The 20,003-nt window shown below is 38.1% G+C and overlaps 1 protein-coding gene across 2 annotated transcripts in view; it reads left to right on the top strand.

The window, feature by feature from the left end:
* CUL3 (cullin 3) overlaps nt 1–20,003 on the top strand; it is a 117,287-nt gene that overhangs the window by 45,215 nt on the left and 52,069 nt on the right. For both annotated transcript variants that reach the window (XM_049888322.1, XM_049888321.1), the window contains exon 3: nt 6,179–6,292. In XM_049888322.1, the coding sequence (XP_049744279.1) occupies nt 6,179–6,292 (114 nt within the window). The remainder of the gene's footprint in view (nt 1–6,178; nt 6,293–20,003) is intronic.

The raw sequence follows: 20,003 nt of genomic DNA, 5'->3' as shown, positions 1-20,003 counted from the left end.
GCTTCTGTGTGAATCTTATAGTACATGCCTCTTACAGTACTTACGTGATGCTTTTCAATGCTTTGTGTATAAATACCGTGTTCTCCATGTTATTCATGCCCTATTTTATGTTTTTAATATGTAATGTGTATTTCTTTGCAAAATAATGCTAAATAAAAACTTCTGTACCTTGGAGATTTATTGATATTTGGACTAAATACTTTAAAGAGTTTTGAGAATTATTTAGAAGGAAACTCTTTGTTTTCAGCAGTTCATATCATCACTGATTATATGGTTCATTTTTAGTTTCAATAAGCTTTATAACTAAAGTCTTTATAGTTAGTTTTAGCTGTTTTTTTTTGTTGTTGTTATTACCTAGACATTTAATTGGCCGGCTGAGATTTTGCTCCAGGGCATTGAAATTTAGATGGTGAAAAATTTTTAATTAGTGATTAAAAATAATCATGCATGTGTTTGAAGGAGTACTGTGCAAATTATTAATGTCCTTCAACTTTCCAGCCAGCCGGGAGCTACTGGCCCAAGATCAGCTTCCTTGTCAATCCATGGAGAAGCCTGGTTCTGAAAACCCAAGGGCAAAGACAGAAAGCCCCTAACTTCTGGTCGTGCTGGCCGCTCCTGTTTATCCCCCGCTGCTCTTCCATTTGCCCTTGATTTAAGGGTATGGTTTATGCAGCTTTGATGTAAACTTACCACCGAACAGGTTTTACTACAGTATTGGAAAGTAAAGGTTTCCTTTTGACTAGGTGATACCACTAATCTTTCTTAAGGATGTAATTAACAAAATAGTAAAGGCTGTAGTTACAGAAATGAAGAATGTAATAGTGCAATTTGAATTGCTACAGAGTAATTAAGAAGGTTTATATACTTGATGTAACAATTCTTGCCTTGTTTGATATATAAGTTGTTATTATGAAAAGACTGTGGAATCATAGCATATATTTATGATCTAGTAACAATAAAGCAGGACCCAACTTGAGAATCACACTCACTGCAAGTTTTTTTTTAATTAATATACAATAAAATTCTCCTTTGTTTTTATGTATAGTTCTGTGAATTTTAACACATGTATATAGATTTGTTTAACCACTGTTACAATTGATGTAGAAAAGTTCCATACCCCAGAAAACTCCTTCTGTTAGCCCTTTATTGTCACCCCTCCTCCCATTCCTAATCCTTGTCAGACAATGCTCTGTCTCATCACAATAGTTTTGCTTTTCTAGAATATGTTATAAATGGAATCATACGGTGTGTGATCTTGTGAGGCTGGCTTCTCTGATTCAGCATAATTATTCTGCGATTCATCTACGCTGTTTTGTATATCAGTAGTTTGTTCCTTTTTATTGGTGAGTGGTGTATGACTGTATTACTGTTTCCTTATCCATTTACTTGTTGAAAGTCATTTGGGTTATATACTTTTTTGTGTGTGTGTGCAATTATGTGTAGATCTGCTGTTACTGTTCATGTGCAGGTTTTTGTGTGACTATAAATTTTCATTTCTCTGGGGTAAATACATAAGGAGTGAGCTTGCTGGCCACATGATAAGTATGTATATGTATATAATTAAAAAAAAAAAAAAAACCTGTCAAACTCTTTTCCCGAGGTGCTGTACCATTTTGTATTCCCACCAGTAATGTATGAGAGTTCCAGTTGCTCTGCATCTTCACCAGCACTTGGTATTGTCAGTATATTTTGTTTTTTGCCGTTCTAACAGGTGTATAATGGTATCTTGTCATGACTTTAATTTACGTTTCCCTAATGGCTAATGTTGACCACCTTTTCAGCTGCTGAAGTATGTTCTCCGTATCCTCTTTGGTGAAATGTCTGTCCAAGTGTTTTGCCCATTTTTTATAATTGAGTTGTTTGCTTTCTTACTGTTGAGTTTTGAAAGTTCTGTATATATTTTAGATACAAGTTATTTGATTTGCAAGTAATTTCTCCCAGTCTGTAGTTTCTCTGTTTACTGTTTTAACAGTGTCTGCAGAGCAAAAAGTTTTAATTTTGATGGAGTCCATGTGTGTGTATATGTATATGTGTGTGTGTATATATATAAAATTTTAAAGATCGTGCTGTTGGTGTCATTTTGAAAGTTGCTTAAGATTCTTAGATGCTTTTTTTTTTTTTTTTTAAACATTTCATTGTAATATAATCTTTTCCTCTGGATTACTATAGTGCTTTGAAGATTACATGATATAGCTAGATGTTTTTTTCCTAAAGCAAAAGTTAATGTGTCAGTGAGTTGAATTTAAAAATCAGAATCCAGAATTGTATCGATAGTGTTATTACAACTGCATGAAAATATCATCTTGAAAAGATTCTCCAAAAGGAAGGGACATAAAAAAATGGCTAGCATGGCTCTTTTAAGCCAGTGGTTTTCTAATTCTGGCAGTGTACCAGCATCACCTGGTTGACTTTTTTTTTTTTTTTTAAAAACAGCTTCCTTTCTTTGGATCTTGGGTGGGACCCAAAATCTGTTTTTAAAAGCTCTTAAGTGATTCTGATTGTCTGCTAGGTTGTGATCCACTGTTCTAAGCTACTACATCCTTTGCAAAGCTTAAGTGCTATGCATAGCCATCTCTTCTCAGCTACTCATTTCAGCTTCTTTGTCACAGCTGGTGCCATCCTGGAACCCTGATGGCCCAGTGGTTAAGAGCTCAGGCTGCTAACCAAAAGGTCGGCAGTTTGAATCCACCAACTGCTCTTTGGAAATCATGTGAGGCAGTTCTGCCCTGTCCTGTAGGGTTGCTGTGAGTCGGAATTGACTCATGGCAACAGGTTTTAGTTTTGGTTTGTTTTTTTGGGTCCCTAGATGCTACTCTCAACTTCCCTGATGTTTCTTGTTCTTCCATGTGTGTTCTTGCCTCACCCTTCAGATTCCTACTCTACATCCGGAAAGCCTTAATGCAGATGTTCTTAGGTAGTGATGCTAGTTCTGGATCATATTTGAACCCCAGGCCCCTTTGGTTCTGCTGTCACCCTCTACAGCAGGGTCCCCTCCTATTTGCTTCGTTTGTGCAAAAAAGTAATGGTAGTTGTGTTAGAGTATAAGGTAAGCAATGTTACCCCCCACCTCCCATGCCCCCCTTTTCAAACTTTTTTGTGTTATGTTATATAATTTGTAAAATGAAAGTTAAAAGACTTAATGTGTATTTTAGTTTAGATACCAACTTTTCTTTTAAAAAGCCCATTTACTCTTCATAAAGTTAGAGTTTTCATTTCACTTCTAACATTTCATTGTGTGTGTTTGAACAAATATCCAAATTAGAAAAATATTTTTCTGGGACAATATTAGAGGAAAAAAAATTGCTCATAGAGTGATCTGAATAAGAAGACATTACAGCAAGTATAGTTAAGGCATTTATTTGACTTTTAGTCATATGTCTGTGTAACAGTTCAAAAATACCAGAAAAGCTCTTAATGATAGCTGTTTTCTGCTTAGTAAGATGCAGTGTTGTTGATTTCTCAGGATAATTTTTTTGAAGTATGATACAAATAAGGAAATTTTATTTATGGTGTAAGGTGGTGTAGTGGTTAAGAGCTATGGCTGGTAATCAGAAGACTGGCAGTTTGAATCCACCAAGTGCTCCTTGGAAACTCTATGGTCGATTCTCCTCTGTCCTCTAGGGTCAATATGAGTTGGAATTGACTTGACTGCAACAGGTTTTTGGTATAGTGCTAGTTCATTGCATTTTTATTATTTTGCTGAAAGGCAGGTAAAAGTACAAACTATATTACATAAATATTTTTCGATATATTTTATCTTAAAATGTAGAAATCAGTAATTTAAAGAACATTCCTATTTTATAGCATTAACTTAATTGGTCAGTTTTTCATTCATTCAACAAATAAGCTAAGCACATTTGTGTGTATGTTCCAAAATCGAGGTAACTAATACAGTTAACACATATGTTGATTTTTATAACAGCGGGATATACAGAAATTCATTTAAGTCATTTAAGAAAAGTTAATTGGCTCAATATCCTGGTGTTTGGAATTTTATTTTTGATACGTAGTACAGTTTGCTCTAGTATTGTCATTATTTTAATTGAATTGCTATGTAAAATTTAGTAGTTTAGTGAAAGAATTTGAAGTTTGGTGAAGAATTTTGTAAGTAGGCACATTTTCAGCTTCCTTTTTTTTTCCTAGTGTTAGCTATCTTTGGAATTTACATCTGACAGGTGTTAGACTTAATGAGTTGGAACAAATGATACATTATCCATTTTGCATAAAAGTTTTTATTTAACACAGTGTATTGTGAACAAACTGATGTGGATGTTTATCACTTTTGGTATAGTTAACATATTTATGGAGAAATTTCTGGGTGATTTATCTTGAAGTCAAGGCGCGTAGTCTTGTGGACAAAAAATTAAATATATAGTGAAATTTTAAATTGTATAGTAGATTAATGGTTTTTCACACTTTACTTTTTTAGGTCAAATGCATTATTCCATCATTAAAATCTAATTTTTTTCCCAAACGTGAAGAAAAAAATAAATTAGACCCAGTTTTCTCAGTTTTACCTTATTTTCCCATAATGTGAATGCATTTTCTTTCTGTCTTTGGCTCTTTTTGTCACTTGTTTATGCTAGATCTGATACAGAATGACATTTTACTTAGCATATATTTATCATTCAGGCTTGTAGATATCTATGTATCTCAACACACAGATGTAAAAAATTACGTTTCTCAAAAAGCACCTTGACTTCAGATCCTCCCCAACCTGAAGAAGTTTAACCGCTTGGCAGATTATCTGTGATAAAAGATGTTTGAAGATAGACGATGTCTGTTCAGGCTGGAGTTACTGAGAGTTGCTAGACCGTGGAGGATGGGTTGGATTTTTATTAACTGGAGAAGATGGTAATTTAGTACCAAAGTGCTGTAGGAATTTAAGAGGACAGGCATACAATTTCTTCATGATAAAACTGGGACCTAAGTCTAGATTTGTTTCCTAGTCAAATAAGCTTTTTCTTTGAGCTGATAACATATCAGGAAGGAGTCATGGTCAGTATCTTCTTATTGGAGAAATTGGTACTAAGCTTGTGGACTACAGAATTCTTGAAGTTTTGAATAGTCTTTTATCAGTATTAGATTAGAATGTCATTCCAAATCCCAGGGAACTTTTTGTGCAAGAGCAGATAATCATGAAAGTGCTCACCATATTGTAGGTGAATTAGTCTACAGTATTGGATGGTGAGGGTAAAAGGGTGTTGACAGCAAAGGATATATACCAGGCACTCTTTTAGGTGCTGGAGATACACATTCAAAAGCCAGAATCCCTGCTGTCATGGAGCTTGCATTTTAATGGGAAAAATAATAAACAGATCAATATGTAATAAAGCGGTTAGGTAGTGATAAATACTATGAAGAAAAGAGTAAAGGAGTAGAGATTCTTAGGGTTGTATTTAAAATAGGGTGGTCAGAAAAGACCTCTCTGTGAGGTGGAACTTGAACCAGAATAAAAGGAATGAGTCAGTGTGAATAGAGGCAGAAGAAATGGCAGAATATAGTTGCTTTATTCAGCAAGAAGGCCATCATGGCTGGAGCTGACAGTGCTGATAATTTATGCTTATTGACTACTTACTGAGTGCCAGGCTGTTCTAATGAGTTACTAGTGTTAACTTAATCCTTGCAACAATGCTGCAGGATGGGTACTATTTCTCACATAAGGAAACTGAGGTATAGAAATTGAGTAATTTACCCAAGGTCACACAGCTAGTTAGGGAGCTGGAATTGGAGTTGGGAGTAGTTTGACTCCAAAATCAGTGCCCTGAACCTTTAGTCACAGGTCGGGGAGTGAGAGGGTATGGTAGGAAATTTGGTTCATGGCAGTAGCCATGGTCTAGTTCTATACTTGATTATAAAGATTTAGGATTTTATTCTTACTGCGATATTAAATCATTGGAGGGTTAAGAAATTCCTAGGAGGTTGCTTTATGATTCTGGAGGTCAAGAGAGTGGTTTGGAGTATACATAGACATTTGATAGTTACCTGTGTATAGGTTATAGCTTAATGTACTTGTTATGCCTGTAACATGTTTCTTTGATTTAAAATTGGTGATTTCATGTCATTATCTTATTGAAAAGATACTGATTCGGAATTGACTCAATGGCAACAGGTTTCTATGTATGTATATATATCTGTGTGTATGTAAATGAACTATAATGAACTCTTCTGTTAATAGGTGCGAGAAGATGTACTAAATTCATTGAATAACAACTTTCTTCAAACGCTAAATCAAGCTTGGAATGATCATCAAACAGCTATGGTGATGATTAGAGACATATTAATGTATATGGTAAGTAGAGCTTTTTGTTATTTTTCCTTAAGAAGTTAGCATTTCAAAACGCAGTGTCTTCTTCGTGTCAGATTTAGTTGGATGGTACCTGTCAGTTGTGTAAGGTGGTTTACTTTTTAAGAGCTTGCCTGCTGACCAGAAGGTCAGCCGTTCGAATCCACCCACTGCTCCAATCCACCATCTGCTCCTTGGAAACCCTATGGGGCCGTTCTGCTGTGTCCTGTATAGAGTTGCTGTGAGTCAGAATTGCCTTCATGACAGTGGGTTTGGTTTTTTTGGTTTTTTTCCCTTTGTGAAGGCCAAGCTCAGTGTATATGAATAGTAACTCTTAATTGTTTATATAGTTACTGAATGATTAGAATGGAAGTCTGAAAGGAAAGGTTTAAATATTTTTCCTTAGTGTCTAGGACTTGTACTTCAGAATGGGAAATACTGAAAAGCCTTAAGTAACATCTGTTCTTGAGTAAGGGTAGTTGAATGACAGCATGAGAGATGGAAGCTAATTATTCTTTTGTAGGTTTTTAAAACCAAATGTCCTTATATCTTCAGCAACAGAAGATATCATAGTCATATTAATACAATTATTTTTGTAGTGATTATGCTCTAATACCTGCCATCTATTTGTCTTAACACTAAATCTCTAATAGTAAATCCTTGCAGTATGTGATTGGAGCGGAACCAGTCTTGTTAAAGAAAATTTGCTTTCTCAGACATATATTCCATTTTCACCCATTATTGCTAATTTTTGAATTGGTTGTATTTGTATCATTCACAAGAAAAATCTTGTTTGGCAAGACGGTGTAAAATCGTTGACGTACCTAAACTGTTTAATAACTTTCACGGAGATTAAACTATGATTTTGTTGTTGTTATTTTAACTAGTATGATTGGAGAATGAAGCCAAATACATCATTTTTAAAAAAATTTTTATTGTGCTTCAAGTGAAAGTTTGCAAATCAAGTCAGTCTCTCACACAAAAACTTATATACACCTTACTACATGCTCCCAGTTGCTCTCCCCCTAATGAGACAGCCCGCTCCCTCCCTCCACTCTGTCTTTTAGTGTCCATTTCACCAGCTTCTAACCTCCTCTGCCCTCTCATCTCCCCTCCAGGGAGGAGATGCCAACATAGTCTCAAGTGTCCACCTGATCCAAGAAGGTCACTTCTCACAAACATCCCTCTCCAACCCATTGTCCAGTCCAATCCCTGTCTGAAGAGTTGGTTTTGGGTGTGGTTCCTGTCCTGGGCCAACAGAAGATCTGGGGGCCATGACCACTGGGGTCCCTCTAGTCTTAGTCAGACCATTAAGTCTGGTGTTTTTACGAGGATTTGAGGTCTGCATCCCACTGCTGTCCTGTTCCCCCAGGGATTCTCTGTTGCATTCTCTGTCAGGGCAGTCATTGGTTGTAGCTGGGCACCATCTAGCTCTTCTAGTGTCAGGCTGATATAGTCTCTGGTTTAAAATTTATCAGTTTTAATTATTGTGTCAGTGCAGAATTATCCAGTCTAGTGACTTCTCCTGTTACCTCAGTGTTTATTTGAGAATGGGACAGAATGATTTTCTTTGAAGATGCTACTTTTCTATTTTTAATTTTCACTCCAGTTTCCTTAGTTTTGATTTGTAGTTGTAACGTAGTGATGAGAGCTTCTCCTAGTTTCTTTTACTTGAGAGACTAAAGCGATGTTACATATATCTCATTTCCAGTGAGAGCAAACATAGCTGTAAAGTTTTTCTATGCTAAGTGAATTCAATCAGTCCTATTAGTTTTGTTAAGGGCTTTCCTGGCAAGGGGGTCAGGGAGAGGCACTTTATTTTTACAGGGACTTGATAAAAGATATAACAGATAATTTAGTCTTTCTGAGCTTCATTTTCCTTGTCAGGTTATAGAGTCACTGTGAGTTGTCATTTTTGAGGATGAGATCACATATGAAGACAAGTACTGTGATGTCTGGTATATAAATGTGAAGTAAGTTAGTTTGCTGATACTCTCTTTATGCTCTGGATTTGGTAAATTGTCTAAATTACATATCAACTCTCTAATACTAAGATAGAAAAAAAAAAGATAGAAAGCCACTTGTAATTTCATGGACCATTGCTCTGTTAACAAAAGAAGGTTTTAAAATAATGAGTTTTATATATATATAAAGTCTCTCTTTTATTTCAGTTCCATTGTTTTTGCAAATGAACACTTAGACTTTGAATCCTGACTCTGCTTCTTATATGACCACAGTCAAGGAGTTAATTAGTTCATGTCCGAACATCCTCATTTATAAAATAAAAATAATATTATACTAATTAGGCGGGGTAGTCCTGAGGCTTAAGTGAACCATTCATGTTCGCTTGCATGGCCTGGCCCTTAGTAATGTTAAAAATTAACTAGTGTGACTATTTCTTATCGCTTCTGGTAGTGCCACAACCCTTGGGTAAACCCAGCCACTTAACCTTTCCGTTGCCTCTGCTGGAGGGAACCTCACATGGGACAGATCAGTGCCACTATTTGTCCATTTTCACAAACCTCTGTTAGACCCTCTACGTTACCCAGTAATTATATACTCTTTCTCTAGTGTGCTTCATATTTTGAAACCATTATTTTTCTTCAGCCTCCTCAGCTCTCCTGGTCCTCTCACCCTTAGTAAATGATCTTGCCTTCTACTTCTCAGAGAAGAGACAAAGTATCAGCTGGGAACTATTTTCATGGAATCTATGACTTTACCTGTGTTTTTTTTCCTTTTCTGTTTGTTTTTCCTCCTATTTTAATGGAGGGCAGTGTCTCCTGTCCTGTCAGAGACTGTTTCTCTTCCATCTGTGGTATGGATTGCATCCAGCAGCCATCGGAATCTTAAGTATTCTTATGTATTTTCAGGTTCTACCTTTCTACTGGATCTTAGTCAGTATCGGACATGTTCAAGCTACTTACATCTTCAAAGTAAAATTCCATTAAATGTTCTGTTGGACCCCTGCAGTGCTTCCCAGAGTCATCTCATTCACAGCTTAATGTCTCGGGAGGAGTGTTGATAGTTGCTGTCTCCTTTTTCTCATCTTCCATTCACTGTGAACATGTCCCAGTTAAGCTTCCAGCCCAACTGTTCAGTTCAGTGCTGCCCTTAATAGGATCACCATGATGTCTGCTTATATATGAATGCAAAGATTGTTCCCAGTCCTCATTCTTGATTTTTTTTTTTTAGCGTCATTTCACACAGTTGACCACTCCTTTCTTCTACACATTGTGCCCTTGATTTCTGTGGCAAACCACTCCCTGGGTATGCCTCCTGCCTTTCTGATATTCCTTCTCAGCCACTCTTCCTCTTCTTCCTGCTGTACATCTGAAATAGAGGCATTCTTGGGACTTTGGCGTAGATTTTCTTTTTATGGTACATTCTCTTAATTTACTTGCATGGCTTCATTTAGTGACTCTGTACAGATGATTCCCAAATTATGGTCCTAGCCTCATTCTCTGACATTCAGACTCATGTATGTATTTGTCTAGTTGATGGCTCCTTTCATCATCTGAGAGATCCTTCAGACTTGTCAGGTCAAAATAAGCTCATAATCACTGTCATTCCAGTTGTTTATGCCAGAAACTTGAGGAATTATTCCTGTTAGTTTCTTCTCCCTCTTTACCTATGTCATATATTGCTGCTATCACTAAATATTTCTGTTATCTCAACAATCTGCAATTTCTTCCTGCTTTCGTGACCACTACCTAAGACTAAACCATCTTCACATCTCTTGGCGTACTCAGTAACTAGTCCCGCAGAATTCACGACGTTCCTCTCTATTGTGTTTTCCATGTTGCCCCCAGAGTTACTATTTTAAAGCACAGATCTGAACATGTCACTGCCCTGCTGAAATTCTTAAATCTTGGAATCCTCACACTTGTCTTGTGTCTAGAAATATTTCCAGAATGTTTCCTCTCTTCGTGTGGCTTGCTGCTACTCATCTTTCAAGTCTTAGCTTAAATTTCTGGCAAGCTTTCCCTGACCCATGCTATATACCCCGCCAAGTGCAGTTGCTCTCATTGTACCAGTACTGTTCCTTTGCAGCATTTATCACAGTTGTTATTAACAACAGGTTAGTGTCTGGTTTCCACACCAGACTGTGAACTTTATGAGACTGTCAACAGTGTATCACCTCTCTGTCTTCAATACCAAGCAAAGCTCCTTGCACAAATGGGCACTCATATATATCTTAAATGAGTTAATACACACAAATTTTATATAGTACCCTTTTTTATAGACCATGCTTTTTCAAAATCCTCATTAAAAAGATAGGCTACTATAGATCAGAAAGAAACATATTGGTAAGATATCTTCAAGTTCCACAAGATAAAATTCTTTCATTTTTATAGACTTCGTTTTCTTATTTTGCCTTTTTATGTGTAGTGATCTGGGCCTAATTAAATAAGTGCTTCTTAAAATCAAGGTAAAATTTATGTACAATGAAATGTATAAAAGTGTACCGTGTTCAGAATTGTTTTTGACATATATATGCACCCGTGTAACCTTAGTAAAGATAAATAAGTGCTTTTTAATTTTCAAGAAGTCGAAAATGCTTTTCCTATTGATGTCTGCGTTATTTTCTTTGAAGACTTTGACCCTCATCCCAGACATTGCAGGTCCCATTACCTACTGGATAGGTAGGGTAAGTACCTCAAGTATACTGGTTATATGTACGTGGGGGCTGTTCAGGTTTCTTTTTTCTATGAATATTGGCTCTAATTGTTGGAATTTTAGATCTCAGGCTCAGAGAGGGAGGGGCAAAGATGCACCATTGTTTCTCCACCTATCACCTACTCAGCTGAGTTGTAGTCTCAACAAGGAGATGTCTAAGATGCCATGCATGGGCTTCTGTATAGATATAATGGAACATGCTTTTACTCTTGAAAGAAAGAGTAACTGCTTCTTTGAGCCCTTTGGAAAGTCATCAAAGATGGGTAAAGAAGTAGGTGGAATGTAGCAACATGTTTGTGAAGAGAAGAGAAGCTGAAAAACTGTCTTCAGAAATACCCTGAGTTGTTTTAGTAAAGTAGGAGGCAGGACCATTAACTTAGGGTGACAGAAGTATGTGATGCATTGGGAGCTTGAGGATTGTGGTATACTGAAGAATGACCCCCAAACATGTCCCCATCCATAGCACAAAGGAGTTTCCAGGTATGATTAGATTAAGGATCCAGAGATGAGGAGATTATCCTGGATTATCTGGGTGAACTTGATGTAATCACAGTAAGAGCATGAAGGAGGAGTCAGAGAAGAAGGCAATGTGATGATGGGAGCAGAGATTGGAGGTGATGCACTTTGAGGATGAGGAAGGGGCCACAGGACAAGGAATGCAGGCAGCCACTAGAAGTTCAAAAAGGCGCGTAAGTGGATTTTCCCCACAGAGCCTCCAGAAGGAACCAGTCCTTTGGGCATCTTAACTTTAGCCCGGTGAAACTGATCTCAGAACTTTCTTATCTCCAGAATTTAAGAGAATAAACTTTAAGCCACTAAGTTAATGGTAATTTGTTACAGGAGCCGTAGGAAACTAATACAAAGAGAACAGGGAAAGTTTGGAATACCCACCATGCTGGAGTCAACTAGGTATTAATAAAACGATTACTTATAGTTTTTAGGGTATAACTTAGGTGAGTTAGCACAAATTTTGCGTAGAGGAGCCAATCAGCAGAGTTCTTAACTTCTTCCAGTCTGGGAGAAGGAAGTTCAAAATAAGGAACACCTACTGTTACTGATAGGATTTGCTTGCAGTATTGGGGGATAATTGTTGTTAGGGGGCCCTCAAGTCAGTTCTGACTCATAGCGATGATATTATGTACAACATGACAAAACACTGCTGGGTCCTGAGCCATCCTGAAAATGATTGTTACGCTTGAGCCCATTGTTGCAGCCACCGTGTCAATTCATTAATTGAAGGTCTTCCTCTTTCTTGCTGAAAATCTACTTTACCAAGCAAGATGCCCTTCTCCAGGGACTGGTCCCTCCTGATAACATGGCCAAAGTATGTGAGACGAAGTATTGCCATCCTTGCGTCTAAGGAATATTCTAGCTATACTTCTTCCAAAACGGATTTGTTTGTTCTTCTGGCAGTCCATGGCATATTCAGTATTCTTCTCCAACACCATAGTGCAAATGCATCAACTCTTTGGCCTTCCTGATTCATTCTCCAGCTTTCACTTGCATATGAGGCAACTGAACATACCATGGCTTCAGTCAGGCTCACCATAGTCCTTAAAGTGACATCTTTGCTTTTAAAGAAGTCTTTTGCAGCAGATTTGCCTCATGCAGTGCATTGTTTGATTGCTTTTTTTGGCTTTAACAAACAAATTAATTTTCTTGCAGTTCAGAAGGCAAAAAAGTCAAAATTCAGGGTGCCAGCTCTAGGGGAAGTCTTTCTTTCTCTCTGTCAGCTATGGAGGAAGGTCCTTGTTTCTTTCACTTCTGTTTCATGATTCCTTGGTAATCTCCAGGTGTCCAGGCATCTGTCTTATCCCATCTCTGTTCTGCTTCCTTGTTTAATCTGTTTTATATCTCAAAAGAATTTGACTCAGGATATACCCTGCACTAATCCTACCTCATTAACATAACAAAAACAGCTCACTCCCAAATGGGATTATAACCACAGGCATAGAGGTTAGGATTTACAACATATAAATATGTGTTAGGAAACCCTGGTGGCTTAGTGGCTAAGTGCCACAGCTGCTAACCAAGAGGTCCGCAGTTCGAATATGCCAGGTGCTCCTTGGGAACTCTGTGGGGCAGTTTTACTCTGTCCTGTAGGGTCGCTATGAATTGGAACCGACTAGACAGCCGTGGGTTCAGATAATTTGTTGTTGTAAGGTGCCATCGAGTCAGTTCAGCCTCATAGCGACCCTATGCACAACAGAACGAAACACTGCCCGGTCCTGCACCATCCTTGCAATCATAGTTATGTTTGAGCTCATTGTTGAAGCTACTGTGTCAATCCACCTCATTGAGGGTCTTCCTCTTTTCCGCTGACCCTGTGCTCTGCCAAGCATGATGTTCATCTCCAGGGACTGATCCCTCCTGACAACATGTCCGAAGTATGTAAGATGCAGCCTCACCATCCTTGCCTCTAAGGAGCATTCTGGCTGCACTTCTAAGACAGATTTGTTTGTTCTTTTGGCAGTCCATGGTATATTCAATATTCTTTGCCAACAACACAACTCAAAGGCTTCAGCTCTTATTCAGTCTTATTCATTGCCCAGCTTTCACGTGCATATGATGCGATTGCAAATACGATGGGCTGGGTCAGGCGCACCTTAGTCTTCAGGGTGACATCTTTGATCCTCAACACTTTGAAGAGGTCCTTTGCAGCAGATTTGCCCAATGCAACGTGTCTTTTGATTTCTTGACTGCTGCTTCCATGGCTCTTGATTGTGGATCCAAGTAAAATGAAATCCTTGACAACTTCAGTCTTTTCTCCGTTTATCATGATGTTGCTCATGGTCCAGTTGTGAGGATTTTTGTTTTCTTTATGTTGAGGTGTAATCCATACTGAAGGCTGTGGTCTTTGATCTTCATTAGTAAGTGCTTCAAGTCCTCTTCACTTTCAGCAAGCAAGGTTGTATCATCTGCATAACGCAGGTTTTTAATGAGTCTTCCTCCAATCCTAATGTCCCGTTCTTCTTCATATAGTCCAGCTTCTCATATTATTTGTTCAGCATACAGATTAAATAGGTATGGTGAAAGAATACAACCCTGACGCACACCTTTCCTGACTTTAAACCAATCAGTATCCCCTTGTTCTGTCCGAACAACTGCCTCTTGATCTATGTAAAGGTTCCTCATGAGCACAATTAAGTGTTCCGGAATTCCCATTCTTCGCAGTGTTATCCATAGTTTGTTGTGATCCACACAGTTGAATGCCTTTGCATAGTCAGTAAAACACAGGTAAACATCCTTCTGGTATTCTTTTCTTTCAGCCAGGATCCATATGACATCAGCAATGATATCCCTGGTCCCATGTCCTCTTCTGAAACCGGTTTGAATTTCAGGCAGTTGGCTGTTGACATACTGCTGCAGCCGTTTTTGAATGATCTTCAGCAAAATTTTGCTTGCGTGTGATATTAATGATATTGTTCTATAATTTCCACATTCGGTTGGATCACCTTTCTTGGGAATAGGCATAAATATGGATCTTTTCCAGTCAGTTGGCCAGGAAGCTGTCTTCCATATTTCTTGGCATAGACGAGTGAGCACCTCCAGCGCTGCATCTGTTTGTTGAAACATCTCAATTGAAATTTCATTAATTCCTGGAGCCTTGTTTTTCACCAATGCCTTCAGAGCAGCTTGGACTTCTTCCTTCAGTACCATTGGTTCCTGATCATATGCCAGCTCTTGAAATGGTTGAATAGCGACTAATTCTTTTTGGTATAATGACTTTGTGTATTCCTTCCATCTTCTTTTGATGCTTCCTGTGTCGTTTAATATTTTCCTCATGGAATCCTTCACTATTGCAACTCAAGACTTGAATTTTTTCTTCAGTTCTTTCAGGTTGAGAAACGCCGAGCGTGTTCTTCGCTTTTGGTTTTCCATCTCCAGCTCTTTGCACATGTCATTATAATACTTTACTTTGTCTTCTCGGGAGGCCCTTTGAGATCTTCTCTTCACTTCTTTTACTTCATCAATTCTTCTTTTGTTTTAGCTGCTCGACGCTCAAGAGCAAGTTTCAGAGTCTCCTGTGACATCCATCTTGGTCTTTTCTTTCTTTCCTGTCTTTTCAGTGACCTCTTACTTTATTCATGGATGATGTCCTCGATGTCATTCCACAACTCGACTGGTCTTCGGTCGCTAGTGTTCAATGGGTCAAATCTGTTCTTGAGATGGTCTCTAAATTCAGGTGGGATATACTCAAGGTCATATTTTGGGTCTCGTGGACTTGCTCTGATTTTTTTTCAGTTTCAGCTTGAACTTGCATATGAGCGATTGATGGTCTGTTCCATAGTTGGCCCCGACCTTGTTCTGAACGATGATATTGAGCTTTTCCACCGTCTCTTTCCGCAGATGTCGTCAATTTGATTTCTGTGTGTTCCATCTGGCGAGGTCCGTGTGTATAGTTGCCATTTATGTTGGTGAAAGAAAGAATTTGCAATGAAGAAGTCGTTGGTCTTGCAAAATTCTATCATTCTATCTCCAGCATTGTTTCTGTCACCAAGGCCATATTTTCCAACGACTGATCATCCTTCTTTGTTTCTAACTTTTGCATTCCAATCGCCAGTAATTATCAATGCATCTTGATTGCATGTTCGATCAATTTCAGACTGCAGCAGCTGGTAAAAATCTTCTATTCATCTTTGGCGCTAGTGGTTGGTGTGTAAATTTGAATAATTGTCATATTAACTGGTCTTCCTTGTAGGCGTATGGATATTATGCTATCACTGACAGTGTTGTACTTCAGGATAGATCTTGAAACATTCTTTTTGACGATGAATGCAACATCATTCCTCTTCAAGTTGTCATTCCCAGCATAGTAGACTGTATGATTGTCCGATTCAAAATGGCCAATACCAGTCCATTTCAGCTCACTGATGGCTAGGATATCGATGTTTATGCATTCCATTTCATTTTTGGCGATTTCTAATTTTCCTAGATTCATACTTCGTACATTCCAGGTTCCGATTATTAATGGATGTTTGCACCTTTCTCTTCTCATTTTGAGTCGTGCAACATCAGCAAATGAAGGTCCCGAAAGCTTTACTCCATTCACGTAATTAAGGTCGACTCTACTTTGAGGAGGCAGCTCTTCCCCAGTCATCTCCTGAGTGCCTTCCAACCTGGGGGGTCTCATCTTCCAGCACTATATCAGACCAGTGTTCCGCTGCTATTCATAAGGTTTTCACTGGCTAATGTTTTTCAGAAGTAGACTGCCAGGCCCTTCCTAGAAGATACTACTGCAGCTGATTTTAAGTGATCTTTAGGAAAATTTTACTTACGTTTGATATTAATGATACTGTTTGATGATTTCCGCATTCGGTGGAATCACTTTTGGGGATAGGCATAAATATAGATCTCTTCTAGTCAGGTGGCCAGGTAGGTGTCTTCCAAATTTCTTGGCGTAGACGAGTGAGTATTTCCAGGGCTGCATCCATTTATTAAGACACCTTGGTATTCCTTCAATTCCTGGAGCCTTGTTTTGAGCCATTGTCTTCAGTGCAGTTTGGACTTCTTCCTTCAGTACCCTTGGTTCCTGCTTATACGGTACCTCCTGAAATGGTTGAACGTGGATTAATTCTTTTTGGTATGGTGATTTGGTATATTCCTCCCATCTTCTTTTGATGCTTCCTGAGTCGTTTAATATTTTCTTCATAGAATTCTTCAGTATTGCAACTTGAGGCTTGATTTTTTTTTTCCTCTTCTTTCAGCTTGAGAAATACTGAGTGTGTTCTTCCCTTTTGGTTTTCCATCTCTAGGTCTTTGCACATGTAAAACTTTGCTTTGTCTTTTGGAGCCGCCCTTTGAAATCTTCTGTTCAACACTTTTTCTTTCTTTCATTTTAGCTACTTGACATTAAAGAGCAAGTTTCAGATTTTATTATGCTTTAGATGAAGGTTTACTGAGCAAATTAGTTTCTCACTAAACAATACACATATTGTTTTGTGCCATTGGTTGCCAACCACACGATGTGTGCGTTGTTTGATTTCTTGACTGCTGCTGCTGTGGGCATTGATTGTGGATCCAAGTAAAATGAAATCCTTGACAACTTCAATATTTTCTCCATTTATTATGATGTTGCTTACTGGTTCAGTTGTGAAAATTTTTGTTTTCTTTATCTTGAGGTATAGTCCATACTGAAGGCTGTAATTTTTGATCTTCATCAGTAAGTGCTTCAAGTCCTCTTCGCTTTCAGCAAGCAAGGTTGTGTCATCTGCATATCGCAGGATGTTAATGAGTCTTCCTCCAATCTGGATGCCGCATTCTTCTTCACGTAGTCCAGATTTTCTGATTATTTGCTCAGCATACGGATTGAATAAGTATTGTGAAAGGCTACAACCCTGACACGCACCTTTCTTGACTTAAACCATGCAGTATCCTCTTGTTCTGTTTGAATGACTGCCTGTTGGTCTATGTATGGGTTCCTAATGAGTACAACTAAGTGTTCTGGAATTCCCATTCTTGCCAAGGTTATCCATAATTTGTTATGATCCACACAGTTGAATGCCCTTGCATAGTCAATAAAACACAACTAAACATCTTTTTGGTATTCTCTGCTTTCAGTGTAGATGCATACCCCTTGCTCCACATCCTTTTCTGAACCCGGCTTAAATTTCTGGCAGTTCATAGTCGATGTATGGCTGCAGTCTCTTTAGAATGATCTTAAGCAGAATTTTACTTGAGTGTGATCTTAATGATATTGTTCAGTTATCTCCGCATTCTCTTGGTGGGGCGAATTAGTATTGTTGTTTAAATGCTTGATTGTGGGTCTGTGCTGTTTAGGGACAAAAGTGAATTGTAGTGTCCCAGGAAATAGAAGTATTAGATATTAGGAATCAGTAGACATGAAAATTCAGTGAAGAGCAGGTTCATTTAAGTATAACAAAGTGGAAGTGAGAAGATAAAGGATCATCGTCAGTGTCAGAGTTATGCCGTCTTCTAATGAGCTTCAAAGTTTGCATATATCGGTATGTGGTCCAAGGGAATCCTGATAAATTGGGAGTTGAAAATTTAGAATTCTGAGTAATGGGTCAGATTGGTCCTTAGTATGAATGTTGTAGTTATGGCAGAACAGATTTGAGGGAAATACTGTAGTCTATTTGCTAAATTTACCAAGGAGGATTAGTGAGCCACTGAAGGTCAGAAGATAGGATGAGAACATGGAGACAGTGGAATTTGTGGGTCTTTATTTCTCCTGTTTAGCCCTGGTGATGCAGTGATCAAGAGTTCCACTGTTAAAACAAGAACCGCATGATCTTATCAATTGATGCAGAAAAAACATTTGACAGGGTTCAGCACCCATTCATGATAAAAACTCTCAGCAAAATAGGACTAGAAGGAAAATTCCTCAGCATAATAAAGGGCATTTATACACAGCCAACAGCCAACATTATCCTGAATGGAGAGTCTGAAAGCATTCCCCTTGAGATCGGGAACCAGACAGGGATGCTCTTTTAACCCGTCTTACTCAGCATTGTGCTAGAGGTCCTAGCCAGAGCAAATAGGCTAGATACAGAAATAAAGGGAATCCAGATTGATAAGGAAGAAGTAAAATATCTCTGTTTGCAGATGACATGATCTTACACATAGAAAACCCTAAAGAATTCTCAAGAAAACGACTGAAACTAATAGAAGAGTTCAGCAGAGTGTCAGGATACAGAAAAACATACAAAAGTCAGTTGAATTCCTCTACACCAACAAAAAGGACATTGAAGAGGAAATCATCAAATCAATACCATTTGCAGTAGCCCCCAAGAAAATAAAATACTTAGGAATAAATCTTACCGGAGATGTAAAAGACTTATACAAAGAAAACTACAATACACTTCTGCAAGAAACCAAGAGACCTACGTAAGTGGAAAGACATACCTTGTTCATGGATAGGAGGACTAAATGAACATTGTCATTCTGATCCAAGTTCCAATGACATTTTTTAATGAAACAGGGAAACAAATCACCAACTTCACATGGAAGGGAAAGAGGCCTCGAATAAGTAAAGTGTTACTGAAAAAGAAGAACAAAGTTGGAGGCCTCACTCTACCTAATTTTAGAACCTATTATACTGCTACAGTAGTCAGACAGCCTGGTACTGGTACAGCAACAGATACATAGACGAGTGGAACAGAATTGAGAATCCAGACATAAAGCCATCTACATAAAAGCAGCTGATACTTGACAAAGGCCCAAAGTCAGTTAAATGGGGAAAGGATAGTCTCTTTAACAAATATGCTGGCATAACTGGATATCCATCTGCAAAAAATTAAACAAGACCCATACCTCACACCATGCACAAAAACTGAAAATGGATCAAAAACCTAAATATAAAATCTAAAACGATAAAGATCATGAAAGAAAAAATAGGAACAACTTTCGGAGCCCTAACATATGGCATAAACAGTATACAAAACATTACTAACAATGCAGAAGAGAAACTAGATAACTGGGAGCTCCTAAAAATCAAACACCTATGCTCATCCAGAGACTTCAGCAAAAGAATAAAAAGGTTACCTACAGACTGGGGAAAAGTTTTTAGCTATGACATTTCCGATCAGCATCTTATCTCTAAAGTCTACATGATACTGCAAAAACTCAACTACAAAAAGACAAATAACCCTATTAAAAAATGGAGAAAGGACATGAACAGGTACTTCACTAAAGAAGACATTCAGGTAGCTAACATACATGAGGAAATGCTCACAATCGTTAGCCATTAGAGAAATGCAAATCAAAACTGCAATGAGATTTCATCTCACTCCAACAAGGCTGGCATTAATCCAAAACACACAAAATAATCAATGTCGGAGAGGTTGTGGAGAGTGAAACGCTTACACACTGCTGGTGGGAATGTAAAATGTTACAACAACTTTGGAAATCGATTTGGCACTTCCTTAAAAAACTAGAAATAGAGCTACCATTCGATCCAGCAGTCCTACTCCTTGGAATATATCCTAGAGAAATAAGAGCCTTTACAGGGACAGATATATGCACACCCATGTTCATTGCAGCACTGTTTACAATAGCAAAAAGGTGGAAGCAACCAGGG

Source organism: Elephas maximus, chromosome 6, assembly GCF_024166365.1.
Source record: "Elephas maximus indicus isolate mEleMax1 chromosome 6, mEleMax1 primary haplotype, whole genome shotgun sequence".
NCBI lineage: Eukaryota > Metazoa > Chordata > Mammalia > Proboscidea > Elephantidae > Elephas > Elephas maximus.
Note: the sequence above shows the minus strand (reverse complement) of the source record. Positions and strands in the feature narration are given on the sequence as shown.